Here is a 17,647-nt window from a genome sequence, read left to right on the forward strand (position 1 = left end):
TATTCTATCATGAACATTTTTTTAAGTGGTTAGTCACTTTAACTTGAAGTGCAGGTACCTACCCTGTATTAAAAGCTGCTGCCTAAAGACATCTATTAGTACCAAGATTGGGTAGAATTTTAACAATATTAGGTTTTGTAGCCCTACTGAAAATTTAGCACAACCAACACAAGTCTAGGAACCACACTACCCTGATGTTCTTATATAAGTTATAGGTATCACATTTAAAATTCATTGTCAATGTCCCAGATGTCACCAGAGAGGGCATTTGCAGCTCCCTGAATAGTCCAAGTTGCTAGAGCCAACTGGTTTTTCAACAGTGTTTGATTAAAAGCACCGTTATTTTTCTGCCGCAGCTTCAAGTGCTCTAGTAAAGCTGACAGAGTGTGAGAGCCAGAGCCCCAGAAGATATGTCGGAAAGGAGACTCTCTTGGAGATACATAGGGTGACAGGAAGTGATGTTCCACCTACGAAAACAAAACATACAAGGGAGCTTACACAGTGCTGTGACTTTCGTTGTGAGGAAAGGACCTGATAGAGTAAAACAACTGTCATTCTCTCACTTCAAATGTTAAAATTTCCCTGAATTTAAGAATGTTGAGAACAGGCTACTAATCTTCTAATGTTAAAATTGTAAAGCAAGTTGTCAATTCCTTTGTAAACTCTAACTGCATTGGGTTTTTGGTTTTTTTTTTGGTCGGAGCCTATATAGGGAAGGGTTACAAGTTTCCACTGTAATGCAGTCTTCTACTTCTTCCAAGCAGACTAGGCTAAAAGCAGCTGAGGGCTAAATTAAACAGAAATACAGAGAAAGTGACAGCTAAAAACCATTAATGATCCCTTCTTTAAAATGTTTTTAAAGCCTAAAAAAGTTAATACGAGGTCAAATGTCTTTTGTATTTCCAGTTTAGATATGTTGGCTTTATACCTTGCTAATAAGTAAAAGTTAAAATTTGTGCTAAATTCTAAAGCAGCAAAGGATTCTAGGCTTCTGGAATTATTACTCTACTTTTTAGAAAGACAAGATTTACCAGTTAAAAATGCACATACTTGAATTCCTCCTTTTCTAAGGTTTTACGTACTTTCATGATACGGTCATTGATCTCCCTCATGACAAATCTGTTTGTTCTCTCAGCATTCTTATAATCTGTTGTTAGTCTAGACGTAGCACGGAAGAAGTCTCCACGAGCAGAATACAACCACTGTAGATTCAGACCCATCTCCTAAAGCAGAAAGACATTAAACTCACTATTTATTAGACGTTATATTTCTAAGGGTGTTATTCTATATACCTTTCTAAATTTAGGTGTACTAACTGAAATGATTCTGATAAAAGGGGGTGAGACTCACAGACAAGCTCAAGCCAGCAAAAGCTAGACTTAACCATCTTGTACAGGAGGTTCCAAGCTCTATAAACTCATAACACACTCATATTTAAGCTCAGCAGATAGTACAATTATCCATTCTTAGTCTCATAAGAAAACCATCCTCATCAAGAAATGTAACATAATGTACTTAGTAAAAGTATATAATCCTGTGTAGTATATTCTTTCCAGTTCAATTTCCCTTTGGTGGCAAACTTCAAACATTTTGGTTCAGTGAACTTCAAAATCTAGTTATTTCCATCTGGTAAGTCCCAGTTTCTGATCAGTTACAATTAGTTTCATGTAAGCCAATCCTAATAATTAGGATTCGGTTATCAATGATTTACTTCACTTAAGGGATATGTTAAATTGACTTCTAGTACCATAAAAGCCACTTATTAATTAATTTGGTTTTATCAAATGTTTGAATATTAGACACAAAGGATCAACACTAAACAACACTTTAACCACTGGCTGGCTATGTTCTCTCTCCATCCATGTCATCTCTGCAAGGCACATGTGGCCCAAACTCATAGGTTCAGAGTCATAGTTGAGATCTTTATATTCTCTAGGCCTAACTTCTTTATGGGTTGCTTGGAATACATGAATGAGAGAAAGCTTAACACCATTTTAGATTCTGAAAGACTTGCTGTGGTCTATCCTATATCTATAACCTTCAGCCTCCCAACTTCCCTTTCAAATGAGTTATGGATTCTAAGCAAAATTATACTTCAGTTCACTTTAAAACATACTTTGGCTACCAATCATGCTGCCCAGGAACAGCTAAACATTATTCTTCAAACTGCTTGATACTTCAGCAGTAAGAACCTGATTTTAGTTAGTGCTCACCTTTATGTCTGCTCTGAACTGGTTCATTTCTCTCACAAACCAAAGTATTTTGTCATTATACATCTCATAGTTCAGGTTCAATTCAACATCATGGGTAAGTTTAATCACAAGTAGACCGGCTACTTCTGCTGCTGCACGTGCCATTTTGTTCAACTGAGGAACATTCTGATTCAGTACCTCATAGGTATCCATGGGAGTACCCAAATAAGGGTAATCTTTGTCCTGGAAAACAAAGGTAGGTTAATGTACTCAGGTGGGTTGTAAGACTAGGAACCTCACATTCTAGTTTCCTCATCAAAGTAATAGTAACTGTAATTCTTCCTTTGCTTCTAATATATTCCTACTCCAACTTTATCTCATATCCACCTACTTTAAGAAGATACGGCTTTTACTAGTTCCTCTGAACCTAGCCTACTCCTGGAATGATTAGTTTCTTCTAGGTTCCATAGAATCCCTGTTCTATCACATCACAGACCCTAAACAGATTTCTAGCCAAATTCCTTGAGGTTATATCCTTATTCCCTTCTCTCTGGGAAGTTTGGCCCATATTAATGAGGAAAGAGGAGAGCACGCATGAAATGTACTTTCAATATAAAGTGTTACTTTTAGACAAAAATTTACCTCCTTCTTCATGCAGCATTCATCCATTCATACATGTTACCTTTCTAACAAGACCGTTTGATGCTCACAAGAACTTCTCTCCACTTTCACTGGACAACTTTAGTAGCTATTTCTTCAACTCTATAACTCTATTCCCTACCACTGTCCCCAGTGACAATCTCATTGCCAATCCTTTGGTTTGACCTCAATTCTTTACTTTCAGACTGTATATATCTGTATTACCTATACCTCTGAACCAGCACTGCTAGGAATCATTAAGAAGTTTTTTAAAAAAAACATGACTTCTGAAGGTCAACAGAAATCATCCATAAGTTTCCTCAACCCTAGGACCTGACACTCAGTTCTTCCTAAAGTACTAAACAGACATAATGACCAGATATTTCAATACCATTCATACTGTTGCTCTAGCAGAAAGTCAGGGGAGTTCCAGCTATGTTAATCTCCAAATCCAGATCTTTCATCACTCCCTCACTTCACACCTTTCCGTCCTAGTTCCAGGCTAAAACATCCAGTGGTAAGAAGTCTATTAAGGACCTGGCCTCTACTGGATCATCAATTTGATGCCAAAGTCAACAGCTTCCACTCTGACCCCCTAGACTAACCCTGGGATCTCTTCACACCTCTGAAGAGCCTGCTACGGAGCTGGTTTTCCAACTCTAGCCTTCAGCACAGAAGCCTTCATCATGCTTTTTACTCTGCCTGGTTTTCAGTGCCTTCTAACTGGCTCTTGTACCAAGTCAATCTTGTTTTCCAACTTGGTCAGTTCAAAGTTCTGTCTCTTAAAAATCTTACCTCTGTTTGGTTTTTCTGCTTTTATCTATAATCCCCGCTTAAGAGACTAACATTTCAGGATGAACATCTACAACCATATTTCAACAGGCATCAAGAACAGTATTATCCTGTAGAACTTTGTTTGAAGGAAATATTCTATACTGCACTGTTCAACAGACGTCCTTGTTATTAAAACTCATCATGCATAACTGAAGAAGTTTAGCAAATAAACTCAAATGCTAACTCAGCTGAGATTAAAATTCTATCTTAAGACTGATAATAAGGGAGATTATAATAACTGCATGTATCTAACTTCTCAAAACATACTAAGCACTCTAGGAAACTTGGCCTCAAAACTGACGAAAGAAGATCTAAGATATAATGCCGTAGCGTTCTTCAGACTTACCTCACAAAAACAGAAAGAGACTGCTGGGATTCCAGAATATGCAAGGAAAGGGAAAGCAGCATTATCATAAGAAAGTTTCTCGCTGCAAGAAAAACAGGAATGTGTTTTTAGAAAGTTAGCTAAAGAAAAAGACTGTGCTACATGCAACCCTACCCTACCCCCAAGTAAATTTTAACTCACTGCAAGGTTATGTTTAAACCTCTACCTAACACAGTAGGTGCTACTTACTGAGTGACTCTGCTTTTCTATTAGCTATTCATTCACTTTTCTCAACTTACACTTTGTTGATCCAGTTGCTGTCCCGATATAGAGAGAGCCCAGTAACTGGATGTTTCACCTGTCAAATAAGGAATTATTTTATCATTACAATGAACCTTTCTAGACTTATTCATTCAGGCTAGTCACTAACATTTTTCTCTATAAACATTTATTAAAAATATTAAATTTTTTATTATATCTTCTTGAAAACAATTTAAGACAGTTAAAACAATCCCAAATTTCTGAAGTTACTTCTACTCGTCCTGTTAGTTCCTCTAGTTATGATGAGAAAAAAAAGTTTTCCTTCTTAACATTTTAAAGGTGACTTCACCACAGTTTTAAAAGCCCTCTCTAGTCTTTATGATCTGCCTATCTTCTTTCTGGTTTCTTCCTTCCAGCACATTTTATACTACTGCCAGCCTAACCTGTAAGCACATTACTGCCCTGTTGGAGACCCTATAGCAATCCCTAGTTTCCCATGGGATCAAGGTCAAGTTCCCTGACCCTTATGTCTCTCCAACTTCAGTCACTCCAATATATTGTCTCTAATCCCATCAGGGAAACTTTGTTCCTCACTCATTCACATGTCTGTTTTTATTCAATGACTATCTCATCTGGCCTTCTTATTTAAGTCTCAGGTATGGTTCAAGTTCATTTAAACCTTCCTTAACATTCTGACTCTATAGATAACCTCTGTGGGCACCTACAGTTTAAATATCAATGTTTTTCATCTTAATTTTTTGTCTAATTTACATTACACTTTCATAAGTAGGTATACACTCACATCTTGCATCGTCTTCTCAATAAGCGAATACAACAGTGGGCTGGAAGAAACTTTGAACTTGCTGGTACCTGCAAAGAGATTATTTTAACATTGCTCCTTCTTTAGTCAAGCAATTTGCACACTGCTTCTTCTATAAAACTACTTGGCAAACAGGAAGACAATAACCTAGATCAGTGGCATATACAACAACTATCCTCTTAATGAAGTAGATTAAAAAATGGTTGAGTCAAGCTCTTTCGTGACTGATAACCCCTAATTTCACTCAACTGAAGCTCTTACTCCCTGAGTTTGCATATTTAATGTTAATGACTTGTTTTTCTGGTAACTTTTTGGTTCACCCATGTTAGGGCAGGCATCTATTAGCTACAGTAAGCTTGCTATATTTAGTACATTCTGCTGCAAAGGTAAAATGGCAATAATGACTAATCTAATAAAATTTAGTTTAATTGTAATGCCTTCCTTTTTATTCCCAAAGTAGACATTTCATAACTCTCCAGTTCATCCAGTTTATTCAGCCAGTTCATCCACTAGCTACATCTGTACTTTAAATAACACCGAACTCTTTCAGAAGTTTGATTATCTTGTATTTCTATCCATGATGCCACAATCTAGCAAGTTGTGAATTAGTCTCTAGGAGTAATACCATTCTATTGATGGTTTAGTTCCTTCTGGTCCAAAGTAGAGAACTAGTGGTTCTCAAACTTTAGTGCAACTGAATCACCTGAAGCACCTGTTAGAACACAGTTTGCTGGACACTATGCTCCAGATTCTGATTCAAAAATTCTGGGGTAGGGCCTGAAATTTTGCATTTCTAACAGTTCCCAGGTGATCCTGATGCTGCTGATCTGGGACCACATTAAGACCACTGCTCTAGACAAGGCAGTCTGTACCCATTCTATAACTTAATCCACTATTTAAAAGGAAGCTAGGGCTTCCCAGGTGGCTCAGTGGTTGAGAGTCCGCCTGCTGATGCAGGGGACACGGGTTCGTGCCCCAGTCCGGGGGGATCCCACATGCTGCGGAGCGGCTGGGCCCGTGAGCCATGGCCACTGAGCCTGCACGTCCAGAGCCTGTGCTCCGCAATGGGAGAGGTCACAGCAGTGAGAGGCCCGCGTACCGCAAAAAAAAAAAAAAAGGAAGCTAAGTCAATCTTTTGATCTGGTTATATCCGATGTAAATCGTAAAAAATAACAAGTGCTGCTTTAGAAAGCTTTCTTCTACTATTCTATAAGTAGTTGATAAATTTATAAACAGCTAATGAAAGGATACTTACCAAGAATAGCTTTATCCAGGTTAATGTAAGTGAAAGCCTTTAAATGCAAGGAGGAAAGGTATCCCTAGAAGAGAAGGAAAAATACGAATGTACTAATATGTATTAACTTAATTATCACAGACAGTAGCTATTATTCGGGATTTCTGTTTAAGTTTGGATTCTATTGAAACTAAATATACAAAGGTAAAAATGATATAATCACATTTAAAAGAGCATGGTTTCTGGAGGACAGCTTAAGCCAATACAAGTTCAAGTGCCCATTCTGGGTATGGATGATATATAGATAATACCTCTAGCCATTCAGTGGCACCAATAGCTCCAAAGTCTCCACCACTCCAGCTGGCAAAGACAATGCTCCTGCTGGGTTTAAACTGACCTAAAAGACAACAAAAAGTTAGTTTTGTCTTGGTAAAGGTTATAGGTAGGTAACTGACTTAAGATGAAATCAGAAACTTCTAATTCAAGACTGCAGATTCAGAAATATTTCTTTTCCTTTTGAGGCCCCAGGTGAAAGAACCAAAAAAAGAAATAGAAATAAAATTTTAAAGTAATGTAGCAAAGAACAGGATAGGAGATCATTTGCAAATAAGATCTTAAGTACATAGTAGGGACCAGCTTCCTAGACCTCACTCTTTTACACTCCATTCTTTGAGTCCCTTATAACTTCCAGACCAAGAGATATTTGAAATCACAGCCAAAGTATCTTCTTTGAAAACAATTTGCCTAGAGGTAAGTCACTTAAAACACTAGATTACTTTAAAAACAACTGTTTGAAATAAAATTAAAACTCACAAATTTAAGTTTAGGAAAGAGTGAGTTTTCAGAAAAATTACATTAATGGCAGCTCCTTTCGGGGTTTTATGTGCCACTACCCTCCATCCCTCCCCCTCCCCTGGCTATGTACTTTTCTGCATTAATGTACTTTTGTATTAAAGTTAAGCACTGCAACTTACCCTGTGACCCAAAGATTCATGAATATGATGGGGGTTTGCATGTGGGTGGGTATAAAGGAGTGGCAAGTACTATGGGAGAAAGGCTTGAAAGGAAGCCTTTCTTACATAAACAAATTATATACTATAAATATTATATATTTATAAATCAAATATATAAATACATATTCTATGTTGTATTTATAAATATTTAAGTTATAATCATTTTATAGCAAAACTATAGAACATTAGTGCAAAGGGATGACACTGCTTGCTTTCAAATAGATTCCTTAGGGACCATGTTAGATTTGCCATATCATTCTGGATATGTCAAACTAAGAATTTAGGGCCCAATATAATGCTTTCCAGAATCTCAAAGAAACGCATGATTCCCAGTACAATGAAGACACTGCACAGAAAGCTGTTTCAAAGTCAAAGGCAGATACAACAAAAGACAACCTGCTTTGTACTTAAGAATTCAGGGTCTAACACAAGTGAACCATAAGAATATAGGCAAAAGTGAGCAAAGCATATTATAACATTTGGAAATACAGTACATAGATGTTCAAGTTCTCAAAATTTGTACTCTACCTTTTAAGACCATGTCGGAAAGTATCTGGGCAAGTTTCAATAGGAGACTTGTTCCTACACTGGACTTTGCAGCTCCAGGACCCCAGGCATCCCTCTGGGCCCCTACTATAACATAGCGATCTTAATTTAAAAAAAAAAAAAAAAAAGATAAATTATACAATCAGCTTTTAAACTGTTTTCTAATATTGAAGTCTAGAATAAGCACGTTAGTAGAAGGGTAAAAATGTAGTATATGTATTAAGGGTAAGAGAGCCTTCCTTCAGATCTGACTTAGGACTCCAGGGATTAAAAAATTCACATGACAATACTGATCTCTTTTCCCTTATTCATACTGCTACTCTTTTTTCTACATTACCAATAAGGTTACTCACTGACTACTTATTTGTGCTAGTTGTCTAATAAGCACTGAAGTCCAAGGGCTTTCCTTACCAAATATTATTATTTGATGGCATTCAGATACATTGGCAGACTACAGCCTGCATGCCCATATTGTCCATGGCTATTTTTATGCTATAATGGCAGAGTTGAAGAGTTGCAATGGAGACTGTATGGCCTGCAACATGTTTATTATTTGCCCCCTTAAGAAGAAATTTGCTTACCTCTGGTCTATTTAATAACTTACAAGAGATTTTCTAGTCATAATGGTCAGTTTTTGACAAGTTAATTTCCTAGGGCCTTATTACCTCCTACTAAAACTGACACCTGAACAGTTCACTTTAGGACAGATAAGATTTAGCATTTCAAGAAACCAAGCCAAGTCAGCCTTCCTACACTCCCTCCCTCTGGCCACATCCTTAAGAGTAAGGAAAACAAACGAAAAACCCCCAAGGATCTTTACCTGGTTCTTCAAAGCCCTTAATAACTCCAAAGATGTTAAAAATTCTTATCTCTTTCAGCACATTGTTCACAGTGAGCTTCACATTCTTGTTCTGTGAGGATACCAGCTTACATGAAGAGTCTATTCCCCAAATAGGAGGACAGTCTCCTTCCATATTTCTAGAAGTAGAAGACAGAGATCAGAGTTCTGAGTTATTGTTTACCTCCCTCCAGTTTACAAAATCAGTCCTTCCTACTGTCCAGTAAAGTTCTAGGTTAAGAGGACATATAAATAGAACATACAAAATTATTCACTAGTGGCCAAATATTTGTGTTTTACTCTGATCTGTAGGTGGTCATTTGAAAATCATGAGTTACTTCCTAATTTAACCAATGTTTTCTAAAAAATGTATTACCTATCCCGTCTGATGTGTGTCTTTCTGCCAGAGACATAGCTACAATTTACATTTGAAATAGATTCCAAGATGGACTCGGAAGGAAGTTCTTATACATTAAAGTCCATTAATATATTCTCATGTTTCCTAACTCTCCACCATCAAGGGTAGTATACATTCTTATTTCAGTTAAGAAAGAATATTCTCATGCTGCTGGTAGTTAGGTTAGATATCTTCCCCTATCTGATTCCTCATGTGTTATCCAAACGCTGACTACTCTAAAAGGGCTTACTTACAAAAATATGTCAAAATATCATTACTCCCCACTACACAAGAAGATAAGGGGCTGGCTTCATAGGTTAGGAAAGACTTGTAGATGGTAGGAAGAATTAACTGATTCTAAGTTTGGTTTTAGTCAAAAAGAATCATCCATTACAAAAACCTCTTAAACAGGATTAATAGCCATATAGGATATTTGAAAGTCCTTACATGTAGATGGCTCTTCATTTGATACCAATAACCCTGCTAAGTAGAACATACTTTATAGCTATCCAATTAAGTCAAAGAAACATGATCAGTGGGGTTAAGAGTGACTTGTTCTATGTCACATAGCAAATAAATGCTCACATGAGTTTTCAAACTAGACTGACATCCCATGCCAATACCGGGTGGGAAATATATCCAGATCAAGATAAAACTTAATGACATGTACTCTAATCAGACTGAGTTCTATTTCTAAAGAGGGATACTAATACACTAGGGAGATATCCAGAAGGACTAATCATGACTATAAAGCATCTGGAAACTGTCATGAGAACTGAGAATATTCAATGTATAGACAAGGAAACTTGAATCATTCTGTTGCTTAAAAAGAAAATCCAGAACTAATGAGTGTTCCAGGGAATAAGATTTCAGCTCAATACAAATTCTTATAGATCTCCAATAATTGAATGGGTTGCCATAGGTAACAAAATGCTTTACCACAGGAAGTACTTAAGCAGAAGCTATGTGGGGAATATTACACAAGAAATTCACTGGGTGGATTGAACAAGGACTCCTTGAGTTTATAAATCCAATGTCTATTATTAAGATCACTTTATGGAGGAAAAATTTCATTTTTATCTACACCAAGTTAACAGCTAACCATCCCCAAAATGTGGAAATTTATAACCAATTGTTCTAAGATTTTATCAAATCAACAAATTATTATTATTTCTCCCTAATCATAAAACCTGACCCTGCATTACAGTTTTCAAATAAGAACTTACTGAAATAGCTTTTCTGCACCAGCTCTGGAAATTGTTTGGACAGGTATGTTAGGCAATCCTGATGACTGAGATGGTGGAAACTGAGTATGATTGAAAGAAGGGAATCCAGGTGTGTAAGGGTCACCTGTTCCCAGATGAGCCTAGTAAAACAAAAGAATAATTAACTCAGGCATTTATTCAAGAAATCCCTATAAGATTCAAATTCAGTATGGGGCTATAACCTGAGTTTGGTTTAGCACCTTAAAGTTTGAAAGTCTGAGTGGTTCTATAATATGTGACTCTTATTTTTATATGGCATATGTCAAATTCTCAATTCAAGATACTATTGATAAAGTACTTTTAGCAATAAGTAATAATTAGGTCTCAAAGTCATGTAATTCATCTTCTCACTTACTGCTAAAACTCTCCAAGGGAAAAAGAGTATTTAAGGATGGCACAGTTCTCTTTCTATTAATGTAGATGGAATCCAGCAACAATTTGGAGAACCCAGTAACTCATTCACTCAAGAAATAAAAACTCACATGTCCAAAAACTGGAAGATCTGCATTAACAATGGGAAATTTAGTCTGGTCCATGTATATCAAGACACCAATTGCATTTAAACTTTCAGCATTTGCAGCCTAAAGAAAAACAGGTAAAGCTCAGAAAATGAAGATCTAATCAACCAAAATTAGAAGAATACATACTGAACTTATACTGAAAGACAAAGGGTTACAGCAGACTACACCAGTACTCCCAATGTTTCAAATAGCTTATATGTTTAGAAAAAAATACTTGCCTTAAAATTTAACTCTTTTTTAAAAAATTTAACTGAAATTTTTAATGAGATAATTGTAGATTCATTTGCAGTTTTAAGAAGTAATAGAGATCCATTGTAAACTTTGCCCAGTTTCTCCCATTAGTCAAACTTTGCAAAACTATAATGTAACAGCCTGAATATTAACACTGACACAATACAATCCACCAATATTATTCAGATTTCCCCAGTTTTACTTGTACTCATTTCTGTGTTTGTGTGTATTAAGTTCTAAACAATCAAAATATTGAACAATTAGTTTTAATACCACAAAGATCCTTCCCATTGCCATTTGATATCCACACCTACTTCCTTTCCACCCTCAACTCCTGGCAACCACTAACCTAACCTCTCCTCCATTTCTAAAATGTTTTCATTTCAAAAATATTATATACTCAAAAAGCTAAACAGAGTTACCATATGACCCAGCAATCTCACTCCTAGGTAGATACACAAGAGAATTAGAAATATCTATTCACATAAAAACACGTAAATGAATGTTTATTGTAACATTACTAATAAAGCCAGAAAGTGGACACAGCCCGAATGTCCATCAATTGACAAGTAGCCAAGCAAAATGTGGTATATCCGCACAGTAGAATTCTATTCAGCCAGAAAAAGAAATGAAGTACTGATTAATGCTACAACATGGATGAACCTTGAAAACATTATGCTAAGTGAAAAGAAGCCAGTCAAAAGACACAAAATATTGTATGAGTCCCTTCATATAAAATGTCTAGAAGAGGCAAATCCATAGAAACAGAGAGTAGATTAGTGATTGCCAGGGACTAGGAGCGGGGAATGGGGAGTGACTGCTGCTGGGTATGGGGTTTCTTTAGGGGACGATGAAAATATTCTGGAATTAGATCATGGTGATTGTTGCACAACCTGTGAATACACTAAAAACTGAACTGTACACTTTAAAGAGTGAATTTTATGGTATGTGGATTAAAATCAATTTAAAAAGTAAAAAAGAAACAATTCAATGTGGCTGCACAACAAAGTTTAACTAACTCTTAAGGAGAGTTCAAAAGATAAGAGAAATAATAAAAACCCATCCAAAACAACCACTGTCTTTCCATTCTAAGCCCTGTGTAGGTGACTCTTAATTTTCCTTTTTATGAAACATAGTTATAACTGAATTTTATATATATAATATATTCTATATATAACTCAGTTACACAGACACAATTTAAACTTCTTTCACTTAAGCATTTCTGATTACTGCATTTTTATTGAAAGACAACGACTGCAAAATACTCCAAGTGGATATGCCAGTTTTGGAAGTTTCCTATAACTTTAGATAACTGGAACTTATTTGATTTGTAGAGTACTTTAATAAATTATATTATCAGGTATGAGAGTTTAAGACAGATGGTTTTCAGAATGTAAGAAAATTAACAATACCATTTAGCTGAAGAATGTTACGATACCAATGTATTTAATAACTCATACTCACCTTTTCAGCAAAAGTAATTTTCCCTGCTCTAACAATCACTAAAGATCCATTCACAGGCATATTTAAATCCTCAAAGTCTTTTTTAGTGCCAAAATTAGCATGGACCAGTTTACCCTAGAACAAAGACATTAGATTCAATGAGCATTATGGTATTAGAATAGCGACAGAGTCTGCCACCAAATATTTTACAGGTCAAACCTAAGAGAGAAAACCAAGAGAGAAAAAAAAGAAGGCCAAGGCCAGGAAAGAATATATGAGAGTTCTAAAGTCAAAACTGGTCAGGGTTAACAGGAGTGAAGTCAAGATTTCTGGTCTCCTATATTCATGCCATTCATTATCTTATGATGCCTTTAATTAACATTGATTATTTACATCAATTAATTTACATTGCTTCAGATATATGGGGGGAAGAGAAAGGATAATAAGATATCCTTAAGCAAAGAGACATCTATCAATATAAATATGGTAGGCTAGCCAAGGCAGTACCAATTACATAATGTTCCCACGCTTGAACTCCAGACAATTGAGGACATAAGAATTAACTAAAAGTTCTGATAATAAATCTGTCCAAAAATTGTTTTACAATAAAATGACTTGCATAGATCAACTTTTGATGTTTTTATAAGCTCTTATCATAATGCTTCTAAACTCTATCAGAGTTCAGACATACAGCTATAAACTGACATTAACAACCAAGTATCTAAATATAGAAAGCTCGCAGGTGAACCAAAACTCTCCGCATTCTTTAATAGAACAATCTACCCACCTCCAAACCACTGGCTTGTGGGTGGCCTGGGAAAGTGATACAGCACAGGTGAACCAGGAAGGCAGAGAACAACCCTAAAACTTCATTTGGCTCAGAAGGCAGTTTTTAGATAGACCCTAGCATATAAATATGTGGTTTTTAACCTAAAAAACCTAGATAGATCTATGTAGCTGTTTTTTAATTTCTATAGTAGTCTGGCCATATTTGTCTAAATTTTAAAAGATCAAGCATTAAAGAACCAAACTAAGACTCCAGCTGAGATGGTTATTTATATCTGTCCCCACATAAGGGGGTACCTGATACATGAATTCATTTAGTAAATGCTACCATGTGTCAGGCACTGTCCAAGACTCTGGGACATAGCAGAACATGAAACCAACCCCTAGCCCTTCGTGTAGTTTACATTCTAGTGTGGAAACAAGTAAATAAAGTCAGGTGCTATAAGTACTAGGAAGAAAAATAAAGCAGGATAAGGAGAAGTGATTAGAGGAAGGACATTTTTGATCAGATAATCAAGGAAGACTTCCCTAGGGAGGTAATGCTGGGAAGAGACGTGCCCAGAGTGAGGGAAGAAGCCATGCTAATATTTAAGGGAAGAGTGGGCCAGGCAAAGGGAAAGGCGATTTCTATAAAGGCCGTGAGGTGGGAGCATGCTTGAGTTTGAGAGTTTGAGGAACAGTAGGGAGGTTAGAGTGGCCACAGCAGTGTGAGCAAAGAGGGGAGCATGAGAAGTAGGGCCTTGCTAACCAAGAAGAGGACTTGGGATTTTATTTTAACTGTGGCATAGGAGGGTTGAGAACAAAAATATCCCAAGGTCAGTTACATTTTATAAGTAAATTTATATTCAGAACAGTAAAGATAATGAGTTTTTGAGCTATTCAACAGGGAAAAAAATGTCTCACGCACGGTTTTGCCTTACTCACAGTAACTGTCGTAGCCTTACTATACGCCACATAACCCTCTGGATTCTCCACCTGGTACGCCATACTGCTGCTGCCGCTCTTACTCACTATGGTCACCGAGTTGTGAGCACTGCTAAAAAAAGATTAAGTTAAAATGAAGCTAAGACATTCCTGAGAAACAAATTAAATGGATTTAATACATTTAGCGTCTGACTTGCATTATTTATTTTGAAGGTCTTCGCTATAATTAGCACACCTGAGAATAGCTACTTCTTATAAAATAAGGTTACCATCTTTCAACATACCTGCCTTTGACCTGAATCTTAACAAAATGTTCATCATGCCAGACTTTGCTGAGTTTAAGTTCACGGAATTGATTTTCAATGTAAAAAGCAAGGCTTTCATCTTTTTGAGATCCAGCCTCACGAGGGACATAAGAATTTCCATTCAGCATCCTGGAGGAAAAAAAGTCACTGTTAAATGAACTAAAGTTTAACCTAAAATAAACATTGAACTCAAATATCAAGCAAATCGTTTTAAAAGCATAACTCAAAAAAATAAATTAACTGTGACCCAAAATCCTGGATTAACCAGATAGAGACAAGCTTAGAAGAAAAAAAATGTGTGCCCATATTTTAGGGAATTTGTGACGTCAAACTTGTTAAAACCTCTTTATCTGATGTATCTGCTTAGGGTAATTTTAGGGGAAATGAGTAGCTTCCAGAAGATCCGCTATAAACAAAATGAAAGATAGTATTACTACTGGTGAACTCAAGATGTACAGCTTCAATTTTCACTCTTTTGAAGCATTCTGAATACCCCGGAAGCAAAACTCCTCTTCATTCCGCTTTCTTTCCCATGACTCTTTGTAAATATACACATCATATTAGTTATATGATCTTTTTTTTGATAGACCTTATCCTCACTTTATCCATAATGCCTAATATACAGTATACACAGAAGTATTAACCAGATGAAGTAAAAAATGCCAAGATTTCTAATTTAAGACCAAAAGAATTACTGTACCATTGAAACTATAGGGGGCTAACAAAAGGTAAAAGATGATTTGTTCTTTATACAGAGTTAGATACTTGTCCAAAGAAGACCTTAAAAATCTAAGGACAGGAACCTTAAGGACACTTCTTAGGGTATAGATTGAGTGAGAACCAGAAGAAATCAAGAAATACTAGAGACATATAAAGCTGGGCAGTCAAGTTAGTCCTGAACTAGAGGATGAAAAAGGCTACCGATGCCGTTATGGATAGTAGCAGGGCTCAGCATGACTTATAAGGGGTTGAGACGGAAAATCGGAGCAGAAGAAAGTCTGACAGCAAGCAACAGGCTACAAAGAACCAGACGACAAAAAGATCAAGAGCCTGTGAATTTTCTTAAAGAAAAGGAGAGTCCCCACAGAAATTCTAACATTTTTTCCTAACAACATAGTTTGAGTTCTTTACTGACTCTTTACCCTCTAACTGAACATGGGAAGTCTCGCCTACTCTATAAAGCTATTCCTCCAGACTATCACCTTTGTTTTGTTCCACTGCACCTAATAATCAAGATTTGTTTAGGCACTGAGGTTGAACTTGTAAAGCAGCTCAAGCTTACCTGATGGCACTGGTGAAGTCTATGGCATCCAGTCTCTCGGACAACATTGATTTGAGGTCTGCCCAAAATATGCGACGTGTTTCGGGGAGCTGCTCTTCTGTTTCCAAAGGTTCTGTCTCATCTGTGCACGAAGGCTGTCCTCCTGCCGGTCTCTCACAATCGGCTTTTGGTTCTACACGTTTACAATAGCCCAAGTAGCCAATCATAAATCCTAAGGATAAAAAGTTTCAGAGCTGAACTCATAGAATTTCATTTATAATCTATTCCTATAAGAATTGTTAATATTTTCAGCTAACCCTTGAAAATACTGGTTTTAATCAAATTGTAAGCCATTTGAAAGTAAGTAATGCATCTCTATTTTGTCTATTTTAAACCAGTCATTCTATTATATAATAATTTTATTTTAAACAGTTACCTTTTCAAAGCAAAGGTACCTTTTCTTCCCCAAAGCCTTCCTTGAATCCTCAGGTCCAGGGTCTATGCTACAAATATCCTGTGCATATTTCTAGTATAACATTTGCACATTACACTGAAATGATTCATGTGTCTCTCTTCTCCCACCAGGTTAACCTCAAAGGCAGGTACAGAGTCTTAGGCATCATTGTATTCCTAGTGCCTTGCACAATGGCACATAAAAAGGTACGAAATAAATGTTTGCTGAGCTGGATGAACAGAATTCCTAGAGTTGGTGACAAGGAACATTTAAGTTTTGAATGGCCATTCTTACCAATCAAGAAAAAGACGATTACAGCAATAGTCCCATAGCAGATATATCCATTTAACCTTTTTGGTTTTGTGACATTGGTGTGGTTACCCCTCATGTTATTGTCAACACTTTCTTCTTCATCTACAGCTAGTTTCATCTCCACATGACTGTTATCGCCATCTACTTGCCGAGCCAGACTAAACCGGGTGTATGACAATGGTTCTCCACCAAACTGAGATTTAAAAAAGAAAAAAGGACAGAGAGAAAGCATTATGAAGGAGAAGAAAGGGAATAGGTACAGTTAAAGAAAGTTTGGTGAGGTGTTATACATATTATTGGGCCATTACTATGACTTGCTATACATTCTCAAGGAAAAAGAAGTTCCCCCTTCAAATCAGCGTTCTCCCCTGTGCCCAGTTCTGTCAATGGCAGATGAGGGCTGGATCACACACTGGCCTTCATCTCATTCAGACTTTTCATTCAGGGTTTCTGTTATGCATGTCTACTGGTATACAATTTGACCAGTGCTTTCTTTAGTTCATCTTATCTACTTGATTGTCTCTCTGCCCTGAAACTTCTTACAAGATTTTCCATAATTAACTCTACTCAAGACTGAATATACCCTTCCTTTGTGAGATCAGTTACGCCTCAAGACCACCACTTCAAATATAAATGAATACCTGATGACAGCTTTGGGTATTATTTCCTGCTTACTGGGTGAAAGCCATCCTTGTATACTTCGTATTCTTGCAAACTGGTGACAGAGAAATCTTTCTTACTGAAAATCTTACCAAGTTAGAGAATGCTGATCTTGCTTGATCCATCATTGCGAGCTGCCACACAGAAGAGCCTAGTAGTAAAAGAGAGAATTAATATAATGAGATAGATACCACTGTATATGACTGGTGAGGACTTTTCATTACCACACTAGATTATTATATATCAAATATCCTTTTAAATATATTATCACCTTTCTAGAAACGGTCTTTAACCAAGATATTTAGTTTACATGACAACTAAATTTAGTGTGATCCTTGAATAGATCCTGAATTGGGGTGGTGGGGGCAGCTTGAAGGACATTATTG

General features: G+C 36.5%; 1 protein-coding gene across 1 annotated transcript; it reads right to left on the reverse strand.

Annotated features, from left to right (window-relative positions):
- Positions 1 to 224: 224 nt before the first annotated feature.
- Positions 225 to 17,389, reverse strand: TFRC (transferrin receptor; the record flags this gene model as incomplete). Its single annotated transcript, XM_079705619.1, has 18 exons — positions 225 to 467; positions 1,083 to 1,223; positions 2,214 to 2,435; positions 4,012 to 4,093; positions 4,290 to 4,348; positions 5,054 to 5,121; positions 6,327 to 6,390; positions 6,617 to 6,702; positions 7,847 to 7,966; positions 8,685 to 8,842; positions 10,326 to 10,465; positions 10,847 to 10,945; positions 12,581 to 12,694; positions 14,270 to 14,381; positions 14,554 to 14,703; positions 15,857 to 16,067; positions 16,584 to 16,794; positions 17,354 to 17,389. The coding sequence occupies 18 exons, from the start codon at positions 17,387 to 17,389 to the stop codon at positions 225 to 227; spliced, it is 2,316 nt and encodes a 771-aa protein (XP_079561745.1).
- Positions 17,390 to 17,647: the final 258 nt, after the last annotated feature.

The sequence above is a fragment of the Hyperoodon ampullatus genome (genome assembly GCF_949752795.1).
Source record: "Hyperoodon ampullatus genome assembly, chromosome: 5".
NCBI lineage: Eukaryota > Metazoa > Chordata > Mammalia > Artiodactyla > Ziphiidae > Hyperoodon > Hyperoodon ampullatus.